At 39.8% G+C, this 14,172-nt stretch overlaps 1 protein-coding gene across 1 annotated transcript in view; it reads right to left on the bottom strand.

Moving 5' to 3' along the window:
* The window catches only part of atp8b1 (ATPase phospholipid transporting 8B1), a 30,660-nt gene extending 16,976 nt beyond the window's left edge, over positions 1–13,684 (bottom strand). Inside the window, exons 1-2 of the mRNA XM_064308106.1 lie at positions 13,347–13,684; positions 87–256 (exon numbers count right to left, since the gene is read on the bottom strand). Coding sequence (XP_064164176.1) covers positions 87–240 — 154 coding nt within the window. The 5' untranslated portion in view covers positions 241–256; positions 13,347–13,684. The remainder of the gene's footprint in view (positions 1–86; positions 257–13,346) is intronic.
* Positions 13,685–14,172: the final 488 nt, after the last annotated feature.

Raw genomic sequence — 14,172 nt, 5'->3', positions numbered from 1 at the left:
AGAGGTGGGGATTCGGGACAGTGATGGTAGTGATGTGCTCATGGTAGGACAACCTAAAGGTTTATATACAAATCAGGGGCTCTCACCAGCGGACTTGGGTTCCACCACAGGGGGGGCAACTTCGTGCTCCTCGACATCAGAGGTGGGCTCCAGCTCATCGTCCGTCTCATCGTCACTGTAGGGCATGACCTCATCGTCAGGCCCCAGTGACCCCTGGGAGTCTGCCCGCTCACGACTCATGGTGAGGTCAGGCAGTCTGTGGCAGCGCAGGAGGGGGAGAAACAGGCCGTTAGAGGTGGGTATACAGACTGAAACATGGCTTATGGGGACACAACTATGAACTTTCAAATAGGAAACAAAATCCTTAAACTGCTTAAGGCTTAAAAGGCTTAAAGTGTGTGACACCGCATGCCACCACACCACAAGTCAAAATAAATAACATTTTCCTTCACAAAGATTGTACCCTGGGCTCTCAAATGTATACCCACTTTTGTTGAAGGCCATTTACAAAAAAAGTGTTACAGAAATGATTAACCTCAACCACATCTTTTTTCCCTTCCCAGCAGAAAATGCCAGCAGAAGAACAATTCATCCAGACAATACAAAGTAATAAAAAGAATCAGTTTAATACATTCCTCTATCTCAGGAAATATACATGCCTTCCACAATGGCCTCACCCTCACTGATAAATAACAAAATAGTCAAAAATATACAGAGAACAGTTCACAAGATACTCACCCTTCTGGTGAAAAATCTGCCATTCAAGGTCACCTTTAGTAAGTTACTGTATATTAAAGAGATTTTTGGTGGACAGAGCCTCTATAAAATTAGGACTAGAAACTTTGGTTTTAAATTAGCGTGATGCTTCAACCAAATCCCTTTCTTACGCTCATTTTAAATAAAAATGAGAATAATTTAAAATAAATATACTGTATACTCAACAACAGCTTACATCCAGAACCAGAGGGAAGCAAAAGTGCCCTTTAAGACAGAAAAAATGTTGAAGCAGCTTTCCTGGTTTGGTGGCTAGTCCAACGTTTCAAGCAAGAAGCCTACGGTTATGTCACTATCCAACCGATCCGCCCCAATAACATCTCTCTGAGTCACTCAGGAATCTCCAAAGCCTATGCTGTGTGCCCTGCTTTTGCCAAACAGGCAGCAAAGAGTGATCATTCAGAACATTTTTCAACATTCACACAAATGGTTCACTCAGAAATCCCAGTACTACAAGTTTTCACTACTGATACTGCCAAGAGTAATACTTTTTGAAATTGTAAAATACTCATTGAATAAGCTCATTCTTTCAAGCATCGGCACAATACTTTCAAGCATCTGTGCATTTTTAAAAGATCATTTCAAAGCAGTGAAAACCAAATCGCTGTTTCTTTTGACTTACCAATTTATTGAACATTTTGAGACGCAGACTGAACTGCTTGATTAGATAATATAAAACAGACTGCTTTTAGCAAAATGACGCAAGTAAATGCTAGCAAAAGCTACATATTAGTCTTCAAGTAGCCCTTCATTCTTCTTTTGAAACATGGAAGGTTGCAACATGGTGCGAATAGAACATCATCTACTTTCAGCACAAATAAGTAGAAAATGAGTCAACTTTCACATTAAGGGAAACCCAAAACAACCATGATCACCAAGAACAATCATCCAAACTCTTCTGGCCCCTTTTCCTCAACTAAGGAAACCACCCAAGTCAATTTTACCAGAATACATGCCAATTCATACATCTGAAATGCAGTGCATACGTGTCTATAAAATCATACACACGGTAACCAACTGAAATAAATAACTTAAGCTTTAGATAATAAACTTTAAAACCTTAAATGTAACCTTTCGTTTTTACATTTGAAAAACTAGTGCCCCACATTACTGCCCCAGATATCCAATCACATCACCATCAACAGCATAAGGCCTACAATCACATTTTGTTTTTGACAGCAAAATGATAATCCTGTGTGTGGCTGAGCATATCAGCATGTGAGAATCGGCCTGGGAAGGTTATCTGGTTTATAACTGGCACAACTAGCGAACCACTTTCACTAGACATTATATTACTGTCAGGTCATTCAGGACTGATTGTTCATTTCAGGGATGAGCTCAACATCATTTCATAATTTGTCTAAAATTTCAAATAGCTTTAATAACTAAGCCCTTTATATGAGCACACCAGTGAACTGAGCAAAGACCATTTCAACATAACATAAAAAATGATAAATACAATTAGTTCTGTTCAAGCACTTCCACTCTAAAACAGAAACAGAATTTAATGGAATGTATATACCCATTAAAAAATGTTTTCCATGGTTCAACTGTGCCCAAGGCAATGCTGTGCTGGCAAGAACTGCCAGCTCACCCCATCCATGTCAAACAAGTTCCACAGGACCAGTAAGGACCACATGGAAACCTCCAACAAGGAAGCTGTGCCTAGTGAGGCTGAAAACACAACTTAATACCACTGAATCTGTGGTTTGACAAGATGTAAGCACGAACAAATACAACCAAAAGAACCGACGCATAAGATTCAACACTGGATACGATAATTATATACTAATTCATAAAAAATAATATGATTAATAGATAAGGTGTCATATCAACTTTTCACCTTTTTATGAAAAAGAAAACATTATGCAACACGCTGTAGTGAAACAAATGTGGCTACTACTGTTAAACTGAAATCCTTCAAACTGCTTGCATTTCAGAGCACGACACTATGACTTGCGGATTTCCATCGTCATTGACAAAACAAAAACAGAATTCTTGTCATTTCTTTCTCTACTGCTGCAGAAGGAACCATTTTAAGTATGTAGTCAGCTCCTCCCAAGGTTCTGAACACTTTGCAGGTTTACAGTAACTGGTATAGGGATATTCGGGGCAGGGGGTCGGGGTTGTCTTCTAAAGCAAGAAACTACACTTGAAATAACTGGAAAGCAGCTGGTACAACAATGCTACTTTTCCGGAGGCTGAACATTACTTTACAGATTCATTTTATAATGTTTATTCTCTATTGCTTAGATAAATATCATTTTGATATTATTCCAGTACCTCTTTCCTTGACGACAGAGGTACCAGATTGCAAGTGCCATGGAAAATAAAATCAAATAAGATTATTTCTGAAGAATAATTGTGTATTACATACACATACATCCTCTGAAGTCATGACATTGCAGTAGAGGTTTCTCTGGACTTACTTGAAGTGCATTTTACTGCTCTAAACACACACAAAAAAAAATAAATAAATAAACGAATTCTTCCGTACCAGGTAACTTCCACCACAGTAAAGCTGGCATGTTGTCAGAAGTTTCAGTAAATATCTACAATATAGTTAATCGCCCACAAAAAATGTCAGAGCCAGTTGAAAGGGTATGCTAAAATTGAAAAATCAATAAACCCAGAAAGTGAACTATCTCTTTAAGAGTGCTGTTCATTGAAAATAAAATGTAGCAGTGGGGCAGATGGGAGGCAGTAGGGGGTAAAGGATACTGAAATATGTTTATATCAATCGATTGCATGTTCAGTTCAGACACAGCAGTGATCATTTAAAGTACCTAACCTCAGCCATTTCCTTATAAATTTGCAGCACTATGTTGAAGATACATAGTCATGTAGGTCCCCTTGAATAAAAGCATCTGCTTAGTAAATTTAGTAAGCATGCAAGTCATTTATGTACTATTGTTCAAACAGGGTGTATAGTGTCAAGAAAATGTCAGGAATGAAGTGGAGGATTTTTCATCTTGTGATTAAGGCCAACATGTTTATGAATACTTTGCTTTACATTTATGGAATATTACATCTACTTCTGTTTTTACATATGAAAGGTGAAAAATGTGTCTCTTGGTAGACTAGCTGAATAGGAATGTAGTTCACCCTGTACAGGCGTCCCGTTGGGTTCATCCTTACAATAACATAGTTCCCATAATGCAAACAAAACATCACTCTACCCGCTCAGCACATACATTAAAATAAAGCCACAGTTTCATCAATGGGAAAACGCAAATCGTGACGTGTCTATATGTCACACAAGGACTGATGAATCATCTCAAATCAACACAGGCTGTGGAGGACTAATCTGAAGAACTACGTGCCATCCATGTATCAATGTCCATTTGGACAAAAATATTAACAAACAGTGTTACAGTGTTTTTCTTTTCTAGACTTGGGGTGAAACTAATCATACTACAGTCAGAGAGTTGCTCATTTAAATACCTCCTGTGGTTAGACGAAATCTATTCAAGTGGTTTTGGCGCAATACAATTTGGAGATTTAAAAAAAAAAAAAACGTTTCCATGAAACAGTTCTCAGAATATGGTATACATAACTGAATGGTTCAGAAGTCAGATCTGCATTAATGGTCTTCATTGATCAAAGAAAATTCCTTCAACATCAGCAGTTTTATCACCTGTATCAAGTCTAACAATAATGGGCAATCACTTCAGCACGACTCCAGAGTGAATTTATAATAAATGCGTTTCCGTTTCTGGTTCTGGTTCTGAAAGACAAAGGGGAGGCTTTGTAGGTGAGAGATCTACATGTGATAAAGGAAACACCAGAACTGAATATGGCAAGCAGTGTCCTCTCTACTCATGCTGAAGCCTGGTTAGCATTTGGGCACAGAAATGTTTGCGGTGCAGTACCATCACAATGGTGCAACACACTGATGATGCTTGAGGAGAGTTTCCTCCCTCTCAAGACCTTACAGATTTAGAGTTGAAATATTACATTCAGTCCAGACAATCAACCTGGTGAACAGCAAGGTGGCACTGAGGAAGCAGTAACTTGAGGGTCCCTGGCTAACTTACAGCCTCCCTAATGACCCCAACCCCAGGGGGAAAAAGCAATGGTTTCTCACCTCTGTGGAGCCCTGGTAATCATCAGTTAATGACAGGGACCGGATTGAAGTAGTAATGTGTTGGCTATAGGACTCATCCAAGTCACTAAGACCAAGTCACTCATGAGTTCCACTGGCTTGTTTTTTTAGCTTGGTGGCTTATTGACCTTGTGCATGACCAAGTTCAGCTTAAGCCTTCTTTTCATCGCCACCATAACATTATTTGCGTACGCTTGTAGTATGTAAAAACACAAAAACTCAAAGGTGTAGGAGGGCTGGCACATTTGAGCCTTTCCTAGCATCCAGTTTAGCCCAAACAGTTTCCAGTTACATTCAAATGTGTGGCAGTTTTAACCGAACAAAGGAGACTCTAATCCAGACTCAAAAATGAACAGCACTTCCCACTTCCTCCTATCTCATACACTGGGATCAGTCGACTAACCTAGACAGCGCAAGGCCCCAAACCTCGCTGAGCCAATGTCCAGCTAAGCCGTGCCCCTCCACCCACTCGGTTGTTTTCCATGCTGCCGAAGCAGAGACAGGTGAGGCAGACAGATCTTGGCAAACAGGTTTGTGCGTGCCGCCTGAAGCGGAGCCAGAGGAGGGAGGGAGAGAAAGAGAGAGGGAGGGAGAGAGAGAGAGGGGGAAGGAGAGAGAGGGCGGGAGGCACAGAGACTGCTTTCACAACAGGAGCCGCGCTCAGCGGCTCACTTGAAACCCGAGACATCGCATTCACAAAGGCAGGCCCCTCCGCCCCCCATCTCAATATTTAATATAGCCCTTCCTCACAATGCTTTCCTAAGGGTGCTACGACAACACTGACAAGCACAATGTCACCTGACCACCAGTGAGGCATCCACAGCTGTGACTCTTCCACAGAGAATCCCTGCATGAAAGCTCGCTGGCAAATAAAAGGAATGGACACACCTGACCCAACTCATTATGGCCAGTAAACTGTTAAACTATACCAATTGATCTTTTGTAAGGAATGTTTGTGTAGACTATAAGCAGAGTTTATTTTGCTAGCAGAAAATTGTTTTGTTATTTTTCATTTTTACAAATAACACTACTTCTACCACCACTAATACCAATACTACCATCAGAACGAAACCTACCATAATCAATATAAATAATGATTATAATAATTGCTAATAATTATTATTTTCTGCTTAGCCGACTCAATCTGGGGAAAACAGAAAGCATTTTATGTATTTATATGGTTACATATAGTGAAGAAGGTCAGGCTAAATGCATTGGTCAAATATATAAGAGCAATGCCCCACCTGGGAATCAATCCTGCAACCTCAGTGATAAGCCCTGCTTCTTTATATCACTGGATGAGGCAATGACACATTTTGAATCAAAAATAAAATTATCCTCCTCCAGAATATGCAAAGCTTTGCTGTGCCCTGTAAACGGTTAAGATGCAAAATCATAACTCTGTCTGAAATACCGGTAATGGGAAAACATGCATTAAAATGCATATCGTTAATATTTTGTCAGCTAAACTCAGATGGAATGCAAAAAAATACATTAACTAATCGAGCATACATACAATCAATCATGCCAGACACTTACAAGAAAACATCAAAAAGCAAATATAAAAAGCCAAAGAACATGGTTCCTCAGCAAATGCACTCTTGAATGTCTTGATTATAAGCTGCCCACCAACAAAACAAATCTAGCCCCAATTTAACTACCCAGATCTGTGAAGGATTAACTCAGTTTAGTTTTGCTCATTCAATTCACAGATTAGAAAATTCAAATCTTGGCCTTTCTCTAGAAAAGTATTTGCTTTGGCCTGGCATATGGAAAGTGTATGTAGTAAAATCTCAGGACTTCAATTTGCTTGACCAAATGAAGCACTCCCTGGAACCAAAGCACCTTTGAACCAAGACAGAGTCGCGCATCCCTTACAGATGCCTTACAGGAGCCTTACAGATGCCATACAGGTGCCTTACTGGTCTCTTACATACTGCTGGGCCTTACTTCCTCAAAATAACCAGCTGCCAAAACAAGGCGAACCCAGTGTAAGCTTTGTAGAAATAATAGCAACAGTGCTGTGTATTGCATGGGCCATTTACCATCTGTGTAGCCTGAGCCCACAAGCGAATGTATATGAAGGAAACTGACCTGGCTTCCATCCTTGGTTCTGAATGTGCAGTGGAAGCACAGGAATATTAGCACACCTGTAGCTATCCTGGAGAGGGAGAGAGCCCAGATTGGCAGGGAACAAAATGGAGGACTTGAAGGCTCTGCTACAGGGAAGGGGAACGCAAGTGTCCGCGTAGGACTTTTGGGTGTGGTTCCACTCTAGTGACTGAATCACACTGGACTGATCCTCCGGATGAGCAAGAGAAGTTTGCACATAGGTTCAGAATCTCCCCACGGTAGAACCATGAACCGAAGGCTCCAGAGAGGGGAATTAGGATGATATGGTGGAGCCTGACCTCTACATGCAAACAGGGACTGAGCAGTCGACCTGAACAGTGAAAAAGTTCTTTAGCTTTACTTGCTTTGAATGTATACACAGTCACAGGGTGGACAAATGGAGAAGATACAGGTACAGCAGTATGACAGCAGACTGCGGCGATTGGGAGATTTTCTAATGAACAGTCATTGACAACTATCCTGTTTGGAACGAGGTGGCTTTGTGATTGGGTAGAAGATATGTACTGGACTCCAAATTACACAAAGTGCATCTATAGAGGCAAAAATACCACAAAATTCAGTTTCTTTTATCACACTTAGGACAAGCCCAGAACTCCCACAAGTCTTTTTTCATTCCTGGGAAATTGACTGCTGGCCACCACATACACAAGAAGCTGGAAAGATAAAAACTTCTCTGAGTATAGGATCTTGAATGCTCTTTAGAAGTGACAGTGGTAGCCTCCTGTCACAGATTATCAAACCATAGTTTGCCAACAGCAGTGGATATGGCAAAGCCAACGACAGATCATGTTATTGTATCGCTGATATCTCTATGCACAGATTCCAACCACATGCATTACAATAAATAGATGCTCTTATTTAGAGTGAATTGCAAGATCAAGTAAATAAGTGTTTTAATCAAGAATACAAAGTGCAATAGACTGAAGAGTGATAATGGACATGCAGTCACATAGCCATAAGTGCTAGACTCAATTAGGTTGTTAGTGAAGTCACCCAACAACATAATTATATTCAGACTACAGGCCTATCAAATCTACAGCTGATCCATTTCTAGAGGTTCTCTCCACATAGTTTATTTTGGATCTCAGGTCAGTGTGTGATGTCTCATCACTGATGAGAGAGTACGAACTATGAGTATTTCAGAGCTCAGTCTGTGTTCAGAGCCTCAGGTCAGTTAGATTGTTGGAATTCCTCACATTTTTCTACCAATGAGGGCCTGTGAGGTTTGACTACATAAAGTCCATTCACCTATAATAATGCCTATAATTCAAAGACAAATTATCTTCAGAGATTAATATTCTGCATCACAAGCAGTTGAAACACTGAAAATTACTTGTTTTCCAAGACACCAACAGCTTCACATTTTTTTATCACAGACAAAACTGTAAAGTGGCAGTTAGCTCCAAGGTTTCTTGCAGTTTGAAGAATGTTACCAGGTCCGGCTCCAATCTGTCTTTTCCAGGCTTTAAAAACTTCTGAGTCGAACCTGCACACCTAGAACTTGTCACAGAAAGGTCACAGAAAAGATGTGATGCCCAAAGGTCAGATTTGAGAACAATACAAGCATCGTGGTCTCTCCTTCACACCAGACCAGTATCAATGGTGTAAATAAGTAAACACACCAAGCCCTCCCTACGTTTGACAGTGAAATAACCAATGGCCCACAACAGAAACTTCACCAAAAGTTTCCAAATAAAGAATCCCTACATGTTGAGGCAAATGACTTTGGGGCGTGGTCCCTTTTGTCCCAGGGAAAATGCAGAGTGCAAAGACCAATTCAAAAACAATGACAAGTCTTCAGCCCATCAGCGACACATAGAGATAGGAGCAGAGGGCGGGGCTGGGAGAACACGATCTGTGAACAGGAAGCGGTTTGCCAAGATCCATTACAGCCGCTTCAGAGGTCTCTCCCGCGTTGGGGAAAGGAAGCCATGTTGTGGGCGCCCAGGGTGCCTGGTCCGCGGCGGCTCAGACACGTCCATGCACACAGCGCTGTGGGCTTTACTGGGCTGATTTGGGCGCCAGTGCACAGTTTAGCCCCCACAGACCAGAGGGTCAAGCTCACTCAGCCATGCCCCTGTTTTCCAGCCATCCCAGCCTGAGTGCCGAAAGGAATATTACCTCCCATTAATTAGATATGCGGAGTCGCAGCTGAAAGGGGATACTGAAGGCTGTGTTAGCAGCCAAGTCTTCCAGACGGTGTCTGCAGTTTCGCGCACGATGACGGCAACAAGCAGGCGTAGCGCCGTTCCTTTCAAATTCACACGACGCCCTAATATGCGCATGCCTGCACACACACGTCTGCATGCTCCCACGAAAGCTGCATGCATCTGCACATGCTTACACACCCACGCATACAGTAGGCTACACATTCTCCTGCCATGACCCTGGCAATCTGCACGCTGTTCCAGGTTGTGTTACTTAATATACCGATATTATTACGCAAGCCATTCATTTTCTAACAGCGTTAAATAATACTGTGAATTTCCAATTGCGACTATAGCACGAAATCTGCCACTTTACATTACATTCACAAACATTAAACACCATGGTAATTTTGGGGGTCAGCCGTCACTGTGACATTTGCTAGTATTTCCAAAACAGCAAGGCTTAGGTAATAGAGGGACACCAGAGAAACAAATAACAACTGCGAACTTCCCAGTTACTGGTCACGAGGACCAGGAAGGACACATATTTATTCCTAAACGCAGTTCAAAAATTATACCTGAAATTGTACCGAATAAAGTATTCTAAATTAGGTAGAATTATTTATACTGCAATAATAGTTTTTATTTCTTTGACCAATTAGTATTTTAAATCAATCAAGCATTTTTACATTGCCATTATATTTCCATGTTCATCTATTTTTGTTTCCCTACGGAAACCTTTTCACACACCAAGTGTAAGATCTGCAGTGTTTTTGGGTTGCCAAACTTTCACTTACAATTGAGATCATTAGATGCTTCCTACAAAGAATACATGCGAGAAAACTTTATATCTCAAGCATTTTCTGGTTTTGAACAGAAATCCAGAATATCAAATCCATCGTGTGAGTTACATTTCTTTCAACATATCATTTTTACTATAGATATGCATGGCACATATGTGTGCCATCCAGGTTAAGATTGGGGGGCGACATAGCTCAGGAGGTAAGACCGATTGTCTGGCAGTCGGACGGTTGTCGGTTAAAACCACGCCCTGGACGTGTCGAAGTGTCCTTGAGCAAGACACCTAACCCCTAACTGCTCTGGCGAATGAGAGGCATCAATTGTAAAGCGCTTTGGATAAAAGCGCTATATAAATGCAGTCCATTTACCATTTACCAAATAATGGCAGTAAATCTGTCTTACTTGGGCTGGAATGGAGCTGTCCATTTATGCTGATTATGTCATTGGATCATACTGAACAAAAAGACTCTATACAAATAAACTTTCGTCTCATTTCAAGAAGGTGTATAATCTAGGGTTAGGCGTTCTCCAAAGCAGTAAAGTGGGAATTTATGGTAATATATAGATACGTCCATCACTTTCTCAGGATCCTGGCATCTCTGGCATTTCCATGGACACTGAGCATGCTATACTACATAACCTCTTCTGTTAAATGGAGGGGAGGCCATACAAACGTTTCAAGAAACATCAGAGCAGAGTATATAAGAATGTACACACCACAAGTTAGAACCTGTCCCCAAGTTCATAATGCAATAGCTCTGTGAGAATTTATTTCATCATCCAGAATCTCTACCTATGTACATCTCTAATGGCCATTTCTGGGTGTTATTAGAACAAACATAAAGCTAAAACAAACATTTGCTAAGGGAAACCTGTATGGCACAAAAGCATGCACTTCAGTTACATAAAACCATGTCAAGCTAAAATGATGCAGGATGCGTATATCTATTTAGCCCACCAAAATCGAAGTTGACTTATTTGTACATATATTGTGTGCCACATTTTTCAGAGATTACTGGTTTTCAATATAAAATTACAAAATTAATGTTTTGTATTTTCTACATGATAGAAAGTCACTCATAAAACTAGTCATTTCTCAAATAGAAAATGGCTTTTTTGAGGTTGTAGCCACAATGTATTGTACATTACAAGCACTAGTGACATAACTTACTGCGAGTAGTTTGTTTAGCAATTATACCTTATATTTTCCCTCACAACCCTCATGAGACCCCCCCACGGAAGCATAGGGTGTCCCAATTGTTTAACTTGTTTCAGTTAAAAACTGAAAAATACATTCTAATTAAAAGAAACTTGAAAACAAAATGTAGGTCACAGCATAATGCCAAAGTAGTACTGATTTACAAATATTTGTTTATATTTATTTACATCCTGTTGCTCTGTGGTGTTGTGCCAATCAAGACCGTCTGATATAAATGCACATTTTTCCCCAAGAAAACCAAACATATGTATAACCTTTTGTAAAACCGGTACAACAAAACACAGGAAAGATGAAAGACACTAAGTCGTCACTAATGATTTACTTTGACATGAGGTATGATTGCTCACTGACTGTTGGCTTAGGATAAAAACTGGCATGTTAACAACAAGCTGATGAACTGGTTGAGACATGAAATAATACAAAATAACCAATATTTTCTTTAGTCGAAGGGAAATTTTCTTAGCAAGTACACTTACTCAACGACAGAAATATATTTACAGTAAGTAAATGTGCATGTCTATTCAATGTCTTTTTGTTCCAAGTGAACCTCAGTAAAATACATTTTTATTATTAGCTATCCAGACAATCTAAATGCAGTGCAATGGGGAAGTCCAAATATCAATAATTCCATGCAAACATTGTGTCATTTTTCTCAGTAGATAATTCATAGCCATTTGCAAACTTTTAACATCTGTCTTTTACACATGGCGTTCATTTGGGGAAACAAGGTATGGTTCTATAAATAGCTTTAGTTCAAGAGTCAACGTGTTATATCCTCCTTATACCCGACAGAAAAAAAGTTGAAGTAGCTATTTAATTTCTTGGGGATATAATATAACTGCCTTGGATGACAAAACTATGTTGCAGTCAATTTATTTTCAAAAATATTATTTATTTTTTATTGAATGTCACTTGTAGTGTAAATTTCAGCATAGTAGGATATACGGTTCTTGAGATTAAGACCAGAGATACATGTCCCCTACAGGGGAGCAAAATGAATTGCCCTGCCTCAGGAGGATACGTTGGAAGCCAGCTGAGTTTTCATCTTCTCCACTTAAATGAATATGAGTGTTTGCATTTCGAAGTAGAATTTACATTCAGGTTGTATCCTTTTGTAAATCTGGAGCTGAATATTACTGTCTGCAAAAATGTAAGAAATAGTCAGCTGTTTACTTAAGGAAACTTAAACCGATCATTGAGAGTGAAGTTTACCCATAAAGGCTACCCATATCCTGTAATATACGGTACAAAGGTGTAATCAAACATAATGAGAGACAAATGCCAAGTTACAAATCCGAATAAATCCCATTAACAAATGAAGTCTTGAAAATGCACGTGGATCTTTTCCTCAAGTGTAGCCCGTTTATGACAGTGTCCAATGAAAGAAAAGAAACGACTGAGTGAAAGGTAGGGTAAGATAAATATAAAATAAAATTGGGTCAATAGAAATAGATGTGGGGCCCAGATGTGGATGTGTTTCGTTTGTGGATGAATTGGGTAAACACAACGCAGTTGTATAACAATAAGACAACACAACTGAGAAGTAGCCCGATTGCTATCTGTAGAAAACATTCACTTTAAAAAACACAAAACAACACCACCTCCAAAAAATAGCACAGAAATATAACTGAGAACAATTGTGTATAGGTCCATAAAAATGTGGACATTTCGTCAAGACTATAAAAAATAAAAACAGCCTGTTTCAATATTTAAATACGAAACGTGCGAAACTTTATCCAAAGTTGAGAAACTTTAGATAGTGTCCGAGGGTAAAAACAGAGTGGCAAAATCAAATAGCCTAGTATTTATTTTATTCTGTACTCATGTAGACGTTTATAATATATTGGGGAGGACTTTAATATATCGCATTCATGGACAATCTCCCCCCGTGATCCATGTGCAATACATTCACATTTCTAATTTTCGAATTCATTTGAAAATGCCAATCGGCTGGAATCCTGGACAACACAGATCTTGTTTGTGGTAGCCTACACCTTAAAACCGTACAGTCTAAAACCTTGCAACGTTTTACCAAGTACCATCACCGATAGCCACATCTCGAGGATAGTTTTCGCCAGAGTGTCAATAACCCGCACAGAGTATCGTGGTATGATACGCTTATAGCCTACATGAGCGTTTTTACAAATTCACGAAGGCAAGCACTCACCAGTTTTCCTAACTTCCAGATGTTCTTCCTTAACTTTAAATGTATGCTGTTCTTTCGATTTCCAGATTCTAAACCATACTAGCTCACTTCCCTGTTACAAAGAACTGCTGGGTTTTGTTCACTCCCTTCAGCCTACCTGCGGTCGTAATGGCTACCTGTATAATGAAACTTGAAAAACTGGTCCGACAGGTTGAGCTCTGAAGTTGCAAGATCCTTTAAAATCACAGTAGACTAAATTTAAAGGAGTATAGACAATTCAGTCACGTAAGGGATTACAGTCCACTGTAAGTAGGTTTAAAAATGTAAAGTTTCTCCCTTTGGCAAAGCGTTAACATGTGACCAGTCAGGTAAGGGTCAGAGGTGTATTCTATTCATAATCAAATAGGGTGCATTATTTGCACAGTGCTGCGAGTCTGATCGAGATATCTTGGTGTAAAGTAATACAAGGCGTAACTTGGCGGGATGGCATACCTGCCATCCCAATCCAGTTAATAAAATACATATTTGACTGAAAATTTATCTGGGGGAAAAAACAACAACAACAACAACAAAAAACTGTAGGCTACCCGTGAGTTACACGCAACATTTTGCTCACCTAATGGCAAGACATTACATTACAGGCATTTAGGAGACGCTCTTATCCAGAGCGACTTACACAATTTTTTCTCCATTCCATTTATACAGCAGAATATACTGAAGCGATGAGTAGGCTACAACAGCAGTGTCCTACCCGGGAATCGAACCTGAGTAACCTACAAGAATGGTTTATTGTCAGAAAAACTCTGAATCACCCCGGACACACCAACTGTATGTTTAATATTTCACT

The sequence above is a fragment of the Anguilla rostrata genome, chromosome 14 (genome assembly GCF_018555375.3).
Source record: "Anguilla rostrata isolate EN2019 chromosome 14, ASM1855537v3, whole genome shotgun sequence".
Lineage (NCBI taxonomy): Eukaryota > Metazoa > Chordata > Actinopteri > Anguilliformes > Anguillidae > Anguilla > Anguilla rostrata.
Note: the sequence above shows the minus strand (reverse complement) of the source record. Positions and strands in the feature narration are given on the sequence as shown.